At 40.6% G+C, this 18,168-nt stretch overlaps 1 protein-coding gene across 2 annotated transcripts in view; it reads right to left on the bottom strand.

The window, feature by feature from the left end:
* gab2 (GRB2-associated binding protein 2) overlaps positions 1-18,168 on the bottom strand; it is a 54,147-nt gene that overhangs the window by 17,180 nt on the left and 18,799 nt on the right. For both annotated transcript variants that reach the window (XM_028573207.1, XM_028573208.1), the window contains exon 2: positions 10,143-10,443. In XM_028573207.1, the coding sequence (XP_028429008.1) occupies positions 10,143-10,443 (301 nt within the window). The remainder of the gene's footprint in view (positions 1-10,142; positions 10,444-18,168) is intronic.

Below are 18,168 nucleotides of genomic sequence, written 5' to 3'. Positions count from 1 at the left end.
CTATTGCAGAGTGAATCAGCATTTTTATTGGAAGATATTTAGATTCTACAGCATACTTTTACTCACAACGATGACATGAATTTCTAAAAATGTGATTGTTTTCATAACATTACGCAGCTGCTTGGATGCTTTTGGTTTGTTGCATTTAGTGGAATTCCTTCCTTGACAAGGGAAGTTTATGTGTTGCCAACACCAGTCACAGTTTAACTGACATTTCTCAGGCACAGCCACTGTTTACTATCTTTCAAGTAAGTTCCTCTTTAATCATTGCTGGTAAGTCTACATTTCACATAGAGAACACATATCTGCATTTCTTATGTAAGAATGAGCAAATGGGGAAGTTGTGGTTGTCTGTTATAGTTTTTATTCTGTTTATTGTGTTCATTTATTCCCCGGTTTGCACAAACCGGGGGAATAAATTGTTGTGTATGTTTTATGCTTCAGTTTCCTGTTTTATTTTTTAGTTTTAGTTTCTACCTTGTCATGTCTTGATTTACTTCCTGCCTTGTTGACTGTCTGCTGTCCCTGATGTGTTTCACCTGTTCCTGAGCTCTCGTGTCACCTGTCCCTTGTTTCACCCTCCTTGCTTTGTGTATTTCGTCTCTGTGCGGTCTTTGTCTTTTGTTGGTTCATTGTCTTCCCTCCCTTGTCATTCCCTGCGTTGCTCCTTCCTGGTTGTTTTTCCCCTGTCACGTCTTCTGATTTGTCTTGGTTTTGACTGCCTGCCTGCCTGCTTCAGGACACCTTCATTTGTCAAGTCAAAGTCTTTCCTCAATAAATCCTCTACACTGCATTTTTGGGTCCAATCCTCGTTTTCTCTGACATCCCCAAACAGTAACATTTTCATCATTGTGGAAACTGGCAACCGCGATGAGATGGCATGGTCACAGAGAAGCTGATATCCCCGAGACCCATTTTTAAGTCATATCGAGATGTACATCTGCAGTCCACAAATCATCAATCTGGCTCCACATAGGGGATTTAGAATAAATCTAATCTCTTTTCTCTCTCTATTTGACAAAAACTGCTGAGGCTGCTGTTGGAAATGCTGATTTAGTAGTTATTATTTTTTTCCATTTCTCGCCATCTTAAGGGCCAAGAGTTAGACTGAAAAACAATACTGACGGACAGACAGGGGAACAGCCAAAATGAAGAGGACAAAAACAAAACCGAGTGGGAGCCGGCATGCACAATAGGGAACAAAAACAGCAACGACAAAAAAAAAAAAAGAGGACTGCTGACAAGTAAAAACCTCATCCCTTAGTTGAGATTATCCCAGTCTCGGAGTTCAAACAGCTGGGAGAGAGCAGAACAAAGCCCGTGATTGACGGGATGATGTTCCATTCATTAGATTGTGCTCGGGGGTGGGTCTCCCTGGGTGCAGGCACACGCCACACACCCAGCCTTCAGTATCTGACAACAACAGCGCTAACACCCATCAACAGATTGGAAGAATTAGAAAAAACGTGGAACTGTGCTTAGGCGTCTGTGTACCGGGGGCCAGAATGACTGGTTACTGTCCAATTTCTCTAGAAAGCTCTCTTGCTTAAGTTGTCAGCGTTTGTTCAAAATTAAACGACGAGCACAAACAACTTGCGTCATTCTATTCAGTTGTTAAGTTCAAACTATTTCTATATTGCATTTATATCAGAATCAGAAAGATGTATTGCCAGGTAAGTAGCACCTACTAGGTCTAGTCTAGTCTTGGTTGAAGGTGCATACTTAAAAACAATGTAAAATTAACGTAAAAGTAAATACAGAAACAAATAACACATACACACATATAACTATGTATTGACAATGCTTCACTAATCCTTGTGGAACATCTAGTCTGTAGGATTTCTTGATTATTTTTTTTTTTCAGACTTGTTTGATTATTTTGATAATGGATGTGTGCACAATGTATTCCCAGGTTTCTGGTCTCCAGCAATGCTTCAGATGCTGCCAGTGGTGTTGTGGGGTGCACGGCAGCGGCAGCAATAGCAAACCGACCTCCGACAGCTCTGTGGCAGCAGAAACCTGACCTCCCAGTGCCATGAAGTCTCATTATTTCAACAACAAAAAAAATCAATGCACACGAAGGGCACTTTGGGAGGAGAAAAGGCAGGAGTGCATGTGTAAAGAGTGAGAAGCCAAAGGAGAGGCAATGTATTTGTTTGTATGTACTGATGTGACATACATGTGCATACGTTTCGGAGGCAAATATCTTAAAATATCAGCATATCACAGCCACCACCAGGATTAATTGACATTTCTTTTTCATAGTTTATGAGGTGACCTGTCCCTTTTTTTTTTTTTGTTTACCTTTAAGGCCTTTATTTGATAGGACAGCTGAAGACAGGAAAGGGGCCGGGGGGATGACATGCAGCAAAGGGCCGCGGGTCAGACTGGTCAGACAGAAGAAGATTTGGGGTTACCGAGGTAACTTCAGGTTCAACCCAGGGTTTTGTGTATCACGACGGTGGATCACTTGATACCGGGCCGTGGTAACTTATGCCGAACAACTAAACTGCTCGCGAGCAGGTTATGTTGGAGATTAGAGATCAACCGGTGTAAAAGCACCGCCTACTGACCAATCAATACTCGATTGATAACGGCATCACCGTTCTTATAGAAGATCCGGTGGAGCTCGGTGCGTGGAGAGAAAGAGAGAGTGGCGCGCTCAGAAAAGTTCAAACATTTAGAGAGCAGAGGGAATTACGTATAAGCTATTTGTCGGCTTCTTGAGCCATATGTTGCCAATGCCACACATCGGTTTGAATTATGTTTATATATTTTTTATTTGCTCTCGATCACTTCCCACTGCCAGGGTTGCAACTGAAATAAAAGGCTAAAGCAACGACAGTTTATGGAAAGCACAAGTGTAATTATGGTCAGATCTCGCGCCTGACTGATGGGGAAGTGATATTAATAACCGTTGTGAACCACGCATTTACAGCGTCGGCTATTTTTTTTGCCAGCTTTCCTTTCTGTTTTAGGAAGCAGCGACTGTATTGTGTTTTGTCTGTAAAAACGTGCCTGTGTTCTTTATATTTATGTAGAATTATAATTTGCTCTACTTATGTAAAATATGTAGCTATTGGTAGATGTTTGTGATTGGTCGTGCTGTGCAAACACCGCCTCTTTTATGTGAGCCAGTGTCGTGACACAGCTTACGCGGGGACCACGGTTGTTAGGTTAGGTGAAGATAAGGTAAGGTAAGAAATCCAGCGCATGTTGATCTTACAATCTTATAGTACAGGCCTCTGGTGAGCTACAAGAGCGCCCCAGAATTAACCCTTTAAATTCAAGTCAAGTGTAGTTATATGTATGCAAGGTATACAACTCGTTCAAATATCCCACCTTTAAAGCTATAGTGGGTAGTTGCTGTCTCCCCCATGAGGAATTCTAAGTAATGACAACAACACTGTCTGCGCATGCACATGATACAAGCCTTCCAGTGACCGCCAACAAAGTTACGCACTAGAGCTTTAAGAAATTATAGCATTGCAAAAATGTTAAAGTAGTATTTAAGGACCTAGAATGATGAACAACACCAAAAACACTAGCACAAATATAATATGTAATTTAAAAATCTAGGTACTGGCCACAAAATAAGTGTGTCAAATGGTCACCGTGTGTGTGTGTGTGTTTGACAATGTGTGGGGAATTGTGTGTTCTCAATTCACACAATTCCCCCACACATTGTCACACACACACACACACACACACACACACACACACACACACACACACACACACACACACACACACACACACACACACACACACGAGAGAGAGAGAAACAGAAACAAAATGAGACCTAACGAATGACAGAAAAGAGAGAGAAAGTTGCTTTTTGGAGTTGTGTTACAGTGAGTTTCTGTCATGTGCTGCCCTTGGCCAACCTTCCTGACAGTCCCAGGAGGCAGCAGAGGCAAACTCTGACTGACAAACACTGTGTCCAGATCAAGGTGCTGATACAACTGATGCAGCCAAAGTCTCAACACAATCCTCTGAGAGACACAAACCCTTTTTTCTAAGACTCACCATTGTCTAGCTAAGCCTGGTTAATCACTTTCACAATAACGCTAGACTTGGCACTGCAGCCGTATTAGAACAACAGATATGACATTGTGTACACTACACTATGTAACGTTATGGCGGCAGAATGCAATCAATATAATTCTCAGACACCCAGGCTGATGTGGTCTGATTAACTGGTCTAACCTTCTGTCTGGCTCGGTTTGAAAACAAAACACACTATGTGCATAATTTGGCATTGTGCTTCTTCGGTTTCCTTGTGTACTTTCCACAAGAGGAACTAACTTCTTCTCAGGTAATGTTTTTCCAACGTGGCTTGTTTTCTTTCTATGAGGGAATTCCCAGTCTGTTAGGTGACACACTGGCTCAGGTCTGCAGCTGCCAGTCTGCCAGGAGGAATACTGATGCAGTTGGGGGAGTGCCCTCCTCTCACCTACTCTTCTCTTTGTAACACTCACACACATGCTTGATGGCATCAACGTCAGCATCAATACACTTTTTTTTTTTTAAATCGACAGGCAGTTTCTGCCAGCCGGATTGGGCAAACGCATTTTCCCGAATGCTCTGAGAATTTCCACACGGCAAGGCTGTGTTGTCAAAAATGGGATTTGTTTCCATGGCACTGCAGTAACCAGGAAGCTTTCTTTGTTTTAAATTGATAAATCCCTTTGAGACAATACACTCACAAGTAGTGCTGAAATGGTTAGTTGGTTTATCCTTAAAAAAAAACAACTTTATACCGTACGTGAAACGCCTAGCTCTTGTAATAATAATCCATATGTACAGTATTTTTGCATTATTATATAACAGGTAGTTTAAGCCAATCATTCAAATTACTTTTCCAATTGTGTAAAAAATACCTATAAAATAGGGCTGCAACTAACGATTATTTTTGTCGTTGATTGATCTGTCAATTATTTTCTTGTTTAATGGATTAGTTGTTTGGTCTCTAAAATGTCAGAAAATGGTTAAAAATGTGGATCAGGGTTTCCCAAAGCCCAAGATGATGTCCTCAAATGTCTCGTTTTGTCCACAACTCAAAGATGTTCACTTTACTGTCACAGAGGAGAGAAGAAACTAGAAAAATATTCATATTTAAAAAGGAGCTGCAAACAGTGAATCTTTTCTCATTAAAAAAAAACTACTCAAACTGATGAATCGATTATTAAAATAGTTGCAGATAAATAATATTCGATCGATGGATAATCTGACAACACACAGAGAGCAGGCGGGAGTTATTCAGAGGAAGAGAGGGATGAGTTTGCATAATAGCCAACAACGTATTCCCTGGAAAAGACAGTGTACCGAAAGGCCTCTCACGCAAAGTTGGTTTTACAAGGAAATTACGTGTGTGTGTGTGTGTGTGTGTGTGTGTGTGTGTGGGCGTGGGCGTGCATGAGTGTGCGTGTGTTTAAGAAAATAAAAAAAAGACACCAGGAAGAAGAAGCACATCTTTCTGAGCTTCAGTGAACAAACACAGTCAGCTGATGGGTCTATGATTTCAGAGCAGCAGTGGGTCAGCTCTGAAGGGGTCTTATTAACCACCTCAAGATCCATGGCTGCTTCTTCCAGCACATTTCTTCGCTTTTCCACATCCTTAGGACAGCGATAATGACGTAAAAGGGAGCCAGTGGTTAATCAAGCGGCTATGCCCTTAAGGAACAGAGGAACAAGAAAGAATAGCATCTTATTTTCCAGAATGTTTAGTTCACAATTGAAACACGCACACATGGAGAACTAATACTATTATTACTACTACTACAACTACCACTACGTAAGCGCTTAAAGATTTTGACCAATATAACAGGGGATACTTATCTTATACGAGTTGCACAAGATGTTCACGCCTGTCTAGGGCGTTTAAAACATTCAAATATGGTGTTAGTTTTGGTTTGTCAAAAATCAGTCAGGGTTTCTTGGAAAAGTACAGCCTCCTGTCACAATTAATGCTGAGAATCATGATTTTGCTGGGAAGAAGCACCAAAACTTGCTTGTACTTCCATATTTAAAAAGGTCCCATGACATGGTGTTCTTTGGATGCTTTTATATAGATCTTAGTGGTCCCCTAATACTGTATCTGAAGTCTCTTTTATATAGACCTTAGTGGTCCCCTAATACTGTATCTGAAGTCTCTTTTATATAGGCTTTAGTGGTCCCCTAATACTGTATCTGAAGTCTCTTTTATATAGGCTTTAGTGGTCCCCTAATACTGTATCTGAAGTCTCTTTTATATAGTATGAAAAAGAGAGCTAACACAGAGAGCTAACAGTTCCTCAGAAACATGAGGACCTATGTGTGAAAATAAAGTGTTCCATGATCCAAAAAGCTTGATGTGAAATATGGTTCAGTCCATTACTGCCACTGCTGGGCGTGATGTGGAATGGTCCAAGTCGCAGCAGAAACAGTTTTATACATGATGTCAGGGGTGTCGGACTGGGGGGTGGAAAAGGGGACTGAGTACCTAGGCATCCCCAAAAAGATGCTAGAATGAATAGCTGTGGATGTTGGGAGGGGCCCGTAGAGAATGCCTTTCTACAGGGCCCAGAATTTTGTGCTACGCCCCTGCATGATGTTTACCCTACAGGGACTAAAATCACTAATGCAGCTGCCATGACGTAAAGCCTCTCACTCCCCCAACCCATCCTCCCAGCCACACCCCGCTGGCTACAGTGGATCCAGTTTGAGATTCAGAACAGGGCTAATTACTGAACCTGGACCAGGGGGGATCCCCTCCTGATGTGAGCATTATTACACAGCTGTTTTTAAGTCCACACCTGGACATATTGCATGTCACAGATGATCAACCATGTGCACAAAGATTAACGTCCACCAGCTGCCAGATGGAGGGGAAACAACAGGATGAGTGCAATCTGGATGGGTAGGAAGGAGAATTTGAGCGGAGTGTACCGTATGTTTCACAACCTCTCATGAAATACACTGAATATATGATGAGAAGCCGTTTCACACGAGCAAGAGCATCACCGCAGAGCATATTATCATTAGCGTGTGTTGTTTGATAGGGCTGGTTATCGCCAATGATTTCCTGAATCGATTCGCTTATGATTCACAAGGTCTCAATTTCGATTTTCGATTCATTATCAATTTCCTTAGGGGCATTTCAGTTACTATACCAATTTTGCTTGGATATGAAAGAGATTCTCAGAGAACTAATGCTGTAAATAGTGCGAGGAACCCTCTAACCTGAAGCATTATTACAAAACATTATTGTTGTCGTTAGGAATTGACCCCAAATAGGGCTGGGCAATATATCAATGTTATATCGATATCGTGATATGAGACTAGATATTGTCTTAGATTTTGGATATCATGATTTCGTAATATGGCATAACTGTTGTCTTTTCCTGGTTTTACAGGCTGCATTACAATAAAGTGATGTATTTTTGTGAACTTACCAGACTGTTCTAGCCGTTCTATTATTTACCTTTACCCACCAAGTCATTAAATCATTTCTGGTGATTATTTATCCCAAATCTCATTGCTTAAATAACATTTTGTTAAAGCACCAACAGTCAACCATACAATATCATCGCAACATCGACATCGAGGTATTTGGTAAAGAATATCGTGATATTTGATTTTCTCTATATCGCCCAGCCCTAACCCCAAAGCAGTACATGAAGACAGAAAAAGGGCTTTCTTTAGTGTAGAGGGTGTGATGCAGCGACGGTATAACTAAAGCCATACCTTATATCTGTGAAAAAGACCATGGCAGGTTTTCCCTCGCCAAAATGTAGCCTACTTTTGGAGCGTTATTTATCATGCCAAGGATTCCTTACATCGTCTAGTTTCATATGATACCAATATCTTTACTCTAGCTTTAAAATGGAGCCTCTTAAAAGATCGATCTCAGGATTTTAAGAATTGATATGGGATCATTCAAATGAAGATCGATCTGAATCGAAAACAATTTTTTTAAACCCAGCCCTATTGTCTGATAGGTGCTTTAATCCAACGTGCTTAATGGTGCCACTAGTGGCTTCATTTTTTTTATTTATTTTTTTTTCATCATTGGTATCCCCAGAGTGAAACAAGCCATTCCCATGCACAACAGATCTAAAACAGCTGTGGCAAAAAACAAAACAAAACGGAGCCTCTGCATCTGCTACTGACTTTTTAAAATGGTGCATATCAAGAATAAGAGGCAGAGATCAGACCCTTTCTTTAACAAAACAAATGGAGAGAAAAAAAAAAAAAAATCAATAACACTCTCAGACACAGTGTCTGTTTATTTGGCAGCGATGTTCCTATTCCACTCTCTCAAATAACAAAGATGGGAAAAAAAAAAAACACAATTGCCAATGATATCATTGGGCTGGACCTCTACTGTAGATTCTTTGTGAAAACTAAGATGCAATCTGTTCCAAATAACACGAGAAAGCACAGTGGGAGACTAATGCAAGGGAGGAGTTATTGTATTCTGTTAAACACCAAAAAACACATTGTATTCAGTCAGTAAAAATACAGCACATCAATATTCTACTGCATATGATGTACTGCGTATTTAGTCTACAACATGTCAGCACATTGAGTCTCGTGACAGACAGTCCAAAATCTATAAGTATTCAACTTAAAATAAAAAAAAAAAAAAAAAAAAAAAAGGAAAGCAAGGTCCCATGACATGGTGCTCTCTGGATGCTTTTATATAGACCTTAGTGGTCCCCTAATACTGTATCTGAAGTCTCTTTTATATAGACCTTAGTGGTCCCCTAATACTGTATCTGAAGTCTCTTTTATATAGACCTTAGTGGTCCCCTAATACTGTATCTGAAGTCTCTTTTATATAGACCTTAGTGGTCCCCTAATACTGTATCTGAAGTCTCTTTTATATAGACCTTAGTGGTCCCCTAATACTGTATCTGAAGTCTCTTTTATATAGACCTTAGTGGTCCCCTAATACTGTATCTGAAGTCTCTTTTATATAGACCTTAGTGGTCCCCTAATAATGTATCTGAAGTCTCTTTTATATAGACCTTAGTGGTCCCCTAATACTTTATCTGAAGTCTCTTTTATATAGACCTTAGTGGTCCCCTAATACTGTATCTGAAGTCTCTCTTATATAGGCCTTAGTGGTCCCTTAATGTTGTATCTGAAGTACAGTACAATACTCACATACTTACATACTTTCACTTAAGTAACATTTTCAATAGAGGTGTTGAAATAAATCAAATAATTGATGCATCGAATCGCGGACATGGACGATGCTGCATTGATAATCGTCAGGCTCATAATCGATTATTCCCGTTTACAATTTAATGTAGGCCTAACAACATTTCGGTTTACATATTCTGGTATGTTTTGCACATTCAGGAAGTGCCATGGGCTCAGTGCGGTAGTTTTATGTATCCAATTTATTTATTAAATATCCTACATGGCTTTAATAGAAAAATGTATTTGACGACGCATCGAGATATCGACATGATAATCGTAATTGAATCAGGAGATCAGTAAAGATTCACACCTCTAATTTTCAATGCAGGACTTTTACTCGTAACAGAGTATGTTTACCGTGTGGTATTAGTACGTTTAGCAGTCAAGAATCTGAGTACTTCTTGCACCGCTGCTACTAACCTTGGTAAAAAGGTAAAAAGTAGAGATGGCCCGATACCACTTTTTTGCTTCCCGATACCGATTCCGATACCTGAACTTGCGTATCGGCCGATACCGAGTACCGATCCGATACCAGTGTGTCATATATTTTATTATGTTTTAACAGCTGTATACTACTATCCCTGTATGAATGTAATATTATTTCTATCTTTGTTGTTGGTCTGGCTCAGGTTAAACTCTTTGTGAAACATGAACAAACAATAAGTGCCGTAGAACTTTCTTTTATTCTCCAGTTTGACAGTCAGTTATAACGGAAAAAGAACATAAATAAACTACTTTAACGTAGATTTTCTTTAGGGCTTTATTACGTGGTATCGGATCGGTGCATAAACTCCAGTACTTCCCGATACCGATACCAGCGTTTTAGGCAGTATCGGAGCCGATACCGATACTGGAATCGGAACATCTCTAGTAAAAAGCGCGATGAGGGAGAGATAAAAAGGGGAAAAGCGGTGGCAGAGGGATAGAAGAGCGAGAACGGGGTTTCCTACCGTGGTTGTCGTCTGACTGGTTGAACCCGCACAGCTGGCAGATGGAGCGGACCCACTTGTTCATCTCCTCCTCAGTCTCAGCTACGAGATAGAAAGTGCGGTCGGAGGTCTTGATGTCAAACACGAAGCTGTCCTGGAACTCCTTCCTCTTGAAGGTGAGGCCGGCGTCCACCTGCTCGCAGCAGTGCAGGTCGATGACCCGGATGGGTTTCTTGGAGTGGTCGTTCTTGTAGTACTCCAGGACGTCGGGGTCACCACTCATGCGGCCGCTGCGAAGTATGAACCAGCGTTTCTTCCATGCCTGGGAAAAGAAAGTGAAAGGTAATACCATGAGCTCAGCACACACACACACACACACACACACACACACACACACACACTTAACCCGCGAGCCAGTACAGACAAGAACACGTACGCATGTTGGATGGAGAACGATGTCCTGTTTTTAAAAGAAATGTAAAATCTTTTTTTTTTTCACCTGCATTTAAAATACTCAACAGCTGTACTGACTCCGTTTGATTTCTTACTGTTCGAGATGCAGAATGTTGCCGTGGCAACACACTCCGCAGCTGGACTTGGGTTTTGCGATGTTAACTGTTGATCAAACACTGCAGAGACACTAAAGTCTGCTTACTGGAGCAGGTTACATGTGGTTGTGTGTGGTTTGTGTGTGCGTGTGTGTGCTGGAGGCGATGGAGCAGCAGGTGTTTACTCCCTCCCAACGTATTTCCTGTGCTGATATCCCTCCGTGTGCTAAGGGAGAAGCACAACTCCACCAACACGACAACTTTATTACGCGACTGCAGGCTGCACTGTAAGAACTTTCTTTTTGTTACCAAGGGTTTAATGGGTTTTATTTTATATTCCAGTTTGGGGGGGGGGGGGGCAATATATAAGAAATAATAATCACGAACAAGACACAGTCCAAAATGCATATACACTGGTCTCCTTTCTCATCAGAAGTTGTAATAAATTGGAATCTAAAGAAATTTCAGGTGATACAGCAACCCTTTATGGACCATTTTGAAAAAACAAAACTGTGACAGAAAAACACGCCATTATAAGATATGAAGATGTGCTACTGTGTTAAAAATTCAATAAACAAATGTTTAAAAAAAAAAAAAAAAAAGTTGTGATTAATCAACATAAATGAAGATAAAGTACAAAAGTACTGATAAATAAATCATACACACTAACACACAAACAGACACCCCACACACCCCATCCACCCTATCCAGAGGCCTTAGTTTTTTGGTTCTTAACACCAAACAATAATTCAGTCTGTAGCCATGAACTACAATTTCAAAATCAACAAAACACTACCGTGGTGTAATTTGTTACTCCCAGATAAGTCATAGTGTAAAGATGACTTTGGGAAGTGGTGATCGACACGGCTTTGCTCCAATCCAGACCAACCTCCATCTGCATACGATGGTGTCACTGGAGCCGGAGTTTCCTCTGAACGTGTAAATAAACACCCCCTTTTTTTCATAACTACATGAAAGGCAGCAGAATAACATGCTCCAACAATGCACCCACGTATGATGCAAGAGCAAGAAGCCTACAATTCACACCAATAACACCATTGTTGTATTTGTCAACTGGAAAAGCAGAAAGGAAGGACAGTGGCGTCCATATGTTTTCCCAGTGGCTGTCTTAAAGGGCCTCTGTGTTCTCTGTGCTCAGAGACAAAAGAGGAAGATAGACCAGGAAGGGAAGGGGGGGAGGGAGGGAAGCCTGGCTGAAGGGATTTTTTTTTTTTTTTGGACATCTGCCAGTGATGCACTTCCGCCAGGCAATGTCTCTCCCATGCAGGCTGCTGACACACAGGATCCTGCAGGCCCCCTCTCTCTCCATCAACACAGACACTGCTGCAAGGCTAACTGCCCCCTCCCACACACCCCTCAAACCACAGTGACACCATGCAGACGCACAAACACACACACACACACACACACACACACACACACACACACACACACACACACACACACACACACACACACACACACACACACACACACACACACACACACACACACACACACACACAGGGCAGACAAAAGCATTGCATCTCTTCTGTGCTTTTTCTATTCCTAATCTTCTCTGGAAATATGCATGCAACATTGGCTTATAAAAGGCATTTCAAGTTAATGATGGCTGAATTACTGTAGCTGCTACAGTCTCAGCATCCCGGTATTGTGCATACTGGGTGTCTGTCACACTGTCATGGCTTACTGGGACACTGGGACACACACTGGGACACATAGAACAGTGCCAGTGTTAATTTGGCACCTCACTGCTGTGGTGTTTCTGGACCAATCAAATCAGTTAAAGAGGCAGCTGTGTCGTGAGACGACAAGAGCTGATTAAATCGATTTGTTGTCAACTATTAAATGAATGGTCAACTATTTTGATAATCGATGAATGGGTTGGAGTCATTTTTTTCCTCCCTAAATTCTCTGATTCTAGCTCCTTCAATATGAATATTTTCCAGTTTCTTCTCTCCTCTGTGACAGTAAACTGAATATATCTTTGAGTTGTGGACAAAAGAAGACATGTGAACTAAGTACATTTACTCCAGTACTGTACTTAAGCACAAATGTTGAGGTACTTGTACTTTACTCAAGTCTTTTTCGTCTCCTGCCACTTTCTACTTCTACTCCGTTACATTTCAGAGAGAAATATTGTACTTTTTGTTCCACTACATTCACCTGTTGCAGCTTTAGTTACTAGTTACTCCACTACATTCATCTGTTACAGCTTTAGTTACTTTAGTTACTCCACTACATTCATCTGTTACAGCTTTAGTTACTAGTTACTTTAGTTAATCCACTACATTCATCTGTTACAGCTTTAGTTACTAGTTACTTTAGTTAATCCATTACATTCATCTGTTACAGCTTTAGTTACTTTAGTTACTCCACTACATTCATCTGTTACAGCTTTAGTTACTTTAGTTAATCCACTACATTCATCTGTTACAGCTTTAGTTACTTTAGTTTCTCCACTACATTCATCTGTTACAGCTTTAGTTACTAGTTACTTTAGTTAATCCACTACATTCATCTGTTACAGCTTTAGTTACTAGTTACTTTACACATAAAACTAAACTAAACTTCTACTTCTACTCCGTTACATTTCAGAGAGAAATATTGTACTTTTTGTTCCACTACATTCACCTGTTACAGCTTTAGTTACTAGTTACTCCACTACATTCATCTGTTACAGCTTTAGTTACTTTAGTTACTCCACTACATTCATCTGTTACAGCTTTAGTTACTAGTTACTTTAGTTAATCCACTACATTCATCTGTTACAGCTTTAGTTACTAGTTACTTTAGTTAATCCATTACATTCATCTGTTACAGCTTTAGTTACTTTAGTTACTCCACTACATTCATCTGTTACAGCTTTAGTTACTTTAGTTTCTCCACTACATTCATCTGTTACAGCTTTAGTTACTAGTTACTTTAGTTAATCCACTACATTCATCTGTTACAGCTTTAGTTACTAGTTACTTTACACATAAAACTAAACTAGCCAACAATATAACGGCCTACAAGTCCAGCTGAAATGATTAGACACATACACACATACTTTTACTTAAGTAACAGTTTTAATGCAGGTGTATTTTTACAGTGTGGTATTAGTACTTAAGTACGTAAGTAAAGGATCTGAATACTTCTTCCACCGCTGCATTTGAAGACGTTATCGTGGGCTTTGGAAAACACTGATAGACATTTTTTTCCCCCATTTTCTAACATTATTATTACATCATATACGTTGTTAGGCAGTGGTGGTAAGTGGTTATGTGAATGTTATGTGAATGTAAGGCAATGACGCATATTCTAATATTTAGCAAATAGATCAATATTTGACTACAAATGTTACTGACGTGTTCTTTGACACATTCAAACTTGTGTTTATTCTTCCTCTGATAAATCAACAGAGGAAAGAAAGAGGCTGCAACATGTTTTCTTTCTCTTTTCTTTCCCCAGGAAGTGCAGATTCCGATCTTATCTTCGGTGTGTGGCTGACATACTCTTGAGGTGTTGGGGTATAAGACTTCTTTTTTTAAATTTCTGTTGGACTGAGAGTAGAGCCGTGCTGCTGTGTGCATCTTACCACTAGAGAAAGACGTTGTAAGGTCATTTCTTACCAGCGGTGGAAGAAGTATCCAGATCCTTTACTTAAGTTAAAATACTAATGCCACACTGTAAAAATACTCCGTTGCAAGTAAAAGTCCTATACTGAAAATCTAACTTAAGTAGAAGTATGTAAGTATCATCAGGTAAATGTACTTAAAGTATTAGAAGTACTCGATGCAGTAAAGTCCTCATATTCTAGGAAGTGTAAAGGATCCAAACAGTTGTGTGTTTTAACGGTCTAATCATCTCAGCTGGACTTGTAGGCCGTTATATTGTTGGCTAGTTTAATTTATAATAAAACATCAGATTTTATAAACTACATGTGTTTTGTGTGTACAAATCTTAATGTGTAAAGTAACTAGTAAATAAAGCTGTAACGAATATAGTGGAGTAAAAAGTACAATATATCTCTCTGAAATGTAGCAGAGTAGAAGTAGAAAAGTGGCATGAGAAGAAAAGACTCAAGTAAAGTACAAGTAACTCAACATTTGTACTTAAGTATAGTACTGGAGTAAATGTACTTTACATTCCACCATTGTTTCTCACTATGGGAGGTTGTTATGAATGAAAACTAATGCAGATTATACTGGTAAAGGGCGTGGCAAAGCAGATGTCACACAAAAAAAATAGCGTACAGTCATCCCTAGAGCTGCAAAGATGAATGTGGCGTTGCTCCACTGTCTGTTTTCATCAACACTGGCAGAGTGTAGCGCTAGCTAGTGTTTTATACTAGAGCTGCAAAGATGAATCGACTAGTTGTCAACTATTAAACTAATCGCCAACTATTTTGATAATCGATTTAAAATCGGTTTGAGAATTCTCTGATTCCAGCTTGTTAGATGTGAAAATTGTTCTAGTTTCTTCTCTCCTCTGTGACAGTAAAGCGAATATCTTTGAGTTGTGGACAAAACGAGACATTTGAGGATGTCATCTAGGGCTTTGGGAAACGTTGATGCACATTTTTCACCATTTTCGGACATTTTAGAGACCAGACAACTAATCGAGAAAATAATCAACAGATTGAATTGACAATGAAAATGAAGCTTAGCGTAATTCTGGAAGACTTCTATGCTTCTCTCGCTCTCTCACTCTCTCTCTCGTACTTTAAACCTGTTCTCCTCTCTGCTGCTGTCAGTTGTCATTTCAGGCTAAATCGATGCGACCCTTCCTCCACCCCGTTCACCTCTAGCTCTCATCATCATTCCCAGCAGCGCCCAGGCTTCCTGCATCATCAGAAGCCCCGCTCCTCATCGCTAGGGTTGGGTACCAAAACCCGGTCCCACTATGGAACCGGTTCCTACGCAACCGGTAGGAATCGGACCGCATTAGAACGAAAATTTTGGTTCCTCATTTCGATTCCACTTAACGTGTCGACTTGACTTACACAAGTCAAGTCGACCCCCCCCCACACACACACACACACAGAAGATCATGATGGACTGGAAATGGTTATTATCTTCACTCGAGTTTCTGCGCGGCAAAGTCACCGGACGCCACAATCTCTTGAACAGAGAGAGTTGTGTGGAGCTGATCTTGTCTTAATTAGCTTTGCAGCAACTCCTTTGGCAATGGCTTGAATGTAACAGACGTTCATTAATATCAAAAAGTTATGCACTAGAGCTTTATATGAAGTCTCTCCTAATTGTTAGTTGCAGCCCTAGTCATCAAAGACAAATACATTTAAGGCAGTGGGGGGGGGGGGGGGTGGTCCACAAACCATTAGACCATGCACAGAGAAATCACTATAACTGTTGCAAAGCCCCTTATATTAAATATTTTTGCCTTTTCTGGAAAGAGAGAGCATCCCTTAATTGAGACCTGGAGCGCTGCCCAGTTTCGAGAGGTCAGCGCGACCCAGCTGGGTTATTCCTGGCATCTTTCAGCTGCGGCGGGCATATTAACTCAGGACTGCCACTCTCAACCACGGAGCAAAGACAACTCATTTAGGAGGCCTTATCGTACTTAAAATAGAATGAGTGGTTTCCACAGGAAAAGTAGCTGCTGCCTAATTCAAGAACAAATTCATTTACGGCTTGGTCTGACTGAAGAGGGTTGAATAATGTTTCCCTTCGTCACCCTTTCTGCTAAGCTTCTCACGGAAACCGCGCATGCACGATGAAAGTGTATTTAGTTTCCAATCAGCCTTTTCAACAACACAACTGGCAGTAGAGCTTTTCCCTTTCTCTCTCTCTCTCACGCACTCTTTCAAATATGAGCAAACTTCCTTGGCGAAGTAAATCATGGGGGAGGAGGACACAACAAAATGAGCCTAATCCACCCACCGCCTGTCCTATAGAGCATGTCTAAGCCCATCGATCACTGTCTGAGCAGTGGGAAGTGTAAAACTAGGCTGAACTGTCCCGACTCTCCAACTTTCCCCTCCCCCTCATAGCTTTGCTTTAAGCTGCATCACTGTTCGAGAAAAAATAAATAAAAAATGTCTCAGCTGGGACACACTGACCTTAATAAAAACAAGACTGGACAATCCACTGGTCCACTGAGAGGGCTGTGAGCCACTAATCACACCCTATACTAGAGCTGCAAAGACTCCTCGATTTGTTGTCAACTATTTAATTAATTGCCAACTATTTTCATACTCGATTAAGTGGGTTGAGCTTATTTATGAAATAAAAAGTAGATTCCAGCTTGTTAAATGTGGATATGTAGTGACAGTAAACTGAATATCTTCGAGTTGTGGACAAAACCAGATGTGAGGATGTCATCTTGGGCTCTGGGAAACACCGATCCACATTTTTCACCATTTTCGGACATTTCATAAACCAAACAACAACTCGATTAATCGAGAAACTAAGCTACAGATGAATCAACTATGAAAACAATCGTTAGTTGTAGCCCGACCCTATACTAACACGGTATCATACATAATTGTTTGAGCAGAATACTGCAAACAGGGGACATGTCGAGACTCCCATTTACTGGCTTTTGTTCATCACGTCCCGCTGCTCTTTTTGCAGAAGAGATCAAAGTCAAATAAACGTCAAATCTGAGCAGAAAAAAAATTCTGCTAGTAGTGACAAAAGAGTTGAAGAGTCTCAACTCTAGAATGTAAAATGACTTCCTGCCAGCGCGTGAAGCTCTCCAAGAAGAAGAGCAGCCATCCGTGTCTATGAACGCACAGCGTTTAGTCCCTTCAGTCTTGTTCAACATCCCATAAAGGCTTGATCTTACCTTGTTCCAACATGGCCTCATATGTCCTGCACCGATGGCAGCCAGCTCCAGATACAGAGAGACTACAGAGGATAACACGTCTGCATCTATTTCAGATGACTGGGAAGGAAAACCTCTAATAACAAAACCGCACAAAACAATCTTCTGAGCGACTTTCTCTTCTAAAAATACGATCACAACTGGTTGGTCTGGCCAATTCTCTTTTGTTTCTTGGCATGTTGATAAGTAGACATGGTTTGTTCTATTTCTGGCACTCTGCGAAACAATGATACAGTGGGAAAACAAACAAATTCATACAAAAAGGAGATACAGTTGTCTGGTATGTGTTGACAGTTCTCCAGGGCTTTATATACCGCATTTTGGGAGATAAATACACAGCAGCAGCTGATAAGTCAGAGCAATCATTTATTGTATTTGCACATATCTAAACAAACACTGTAACAAACAAGCCTGGTCTCATGTCTTTAAACTCATCACTCTGCTGTCTTAGTAACACTGACTAATAAACGCAGAGGTGGTTGTGGCCTAGACAAATATCCAAGGTGTGCCTTCTATGTACAGCAATAGAGCAATACATAGTGTGCGCGTGTGTGTGTGTGTGTGTGTGTGCGGTAGTAGTAGGCTGTGTCAACAGTCTGGCTGATAAGCATCAGTTTACATGTTTTTTAAATGTGTATGAGCAAACA

This window comes from Perca flavescens, chromosome 3, assembly GCF_004354835.1.
Source record: "Perca flavescens isolate YP-PL-M2 chromosome 3, PFLA_1.0, whole genome shotgun sequence".
NCBI lineage: Eukaryota > Metazoa > Chordata > Actinopteri > Perciformes > Percidae > Perca > Perca flavescens.
The sequence above is the reverse complement of the archived record's forward strand: the minus strand, read 5'-3'. Positions and strand labels throughout refer to the sequence as shown.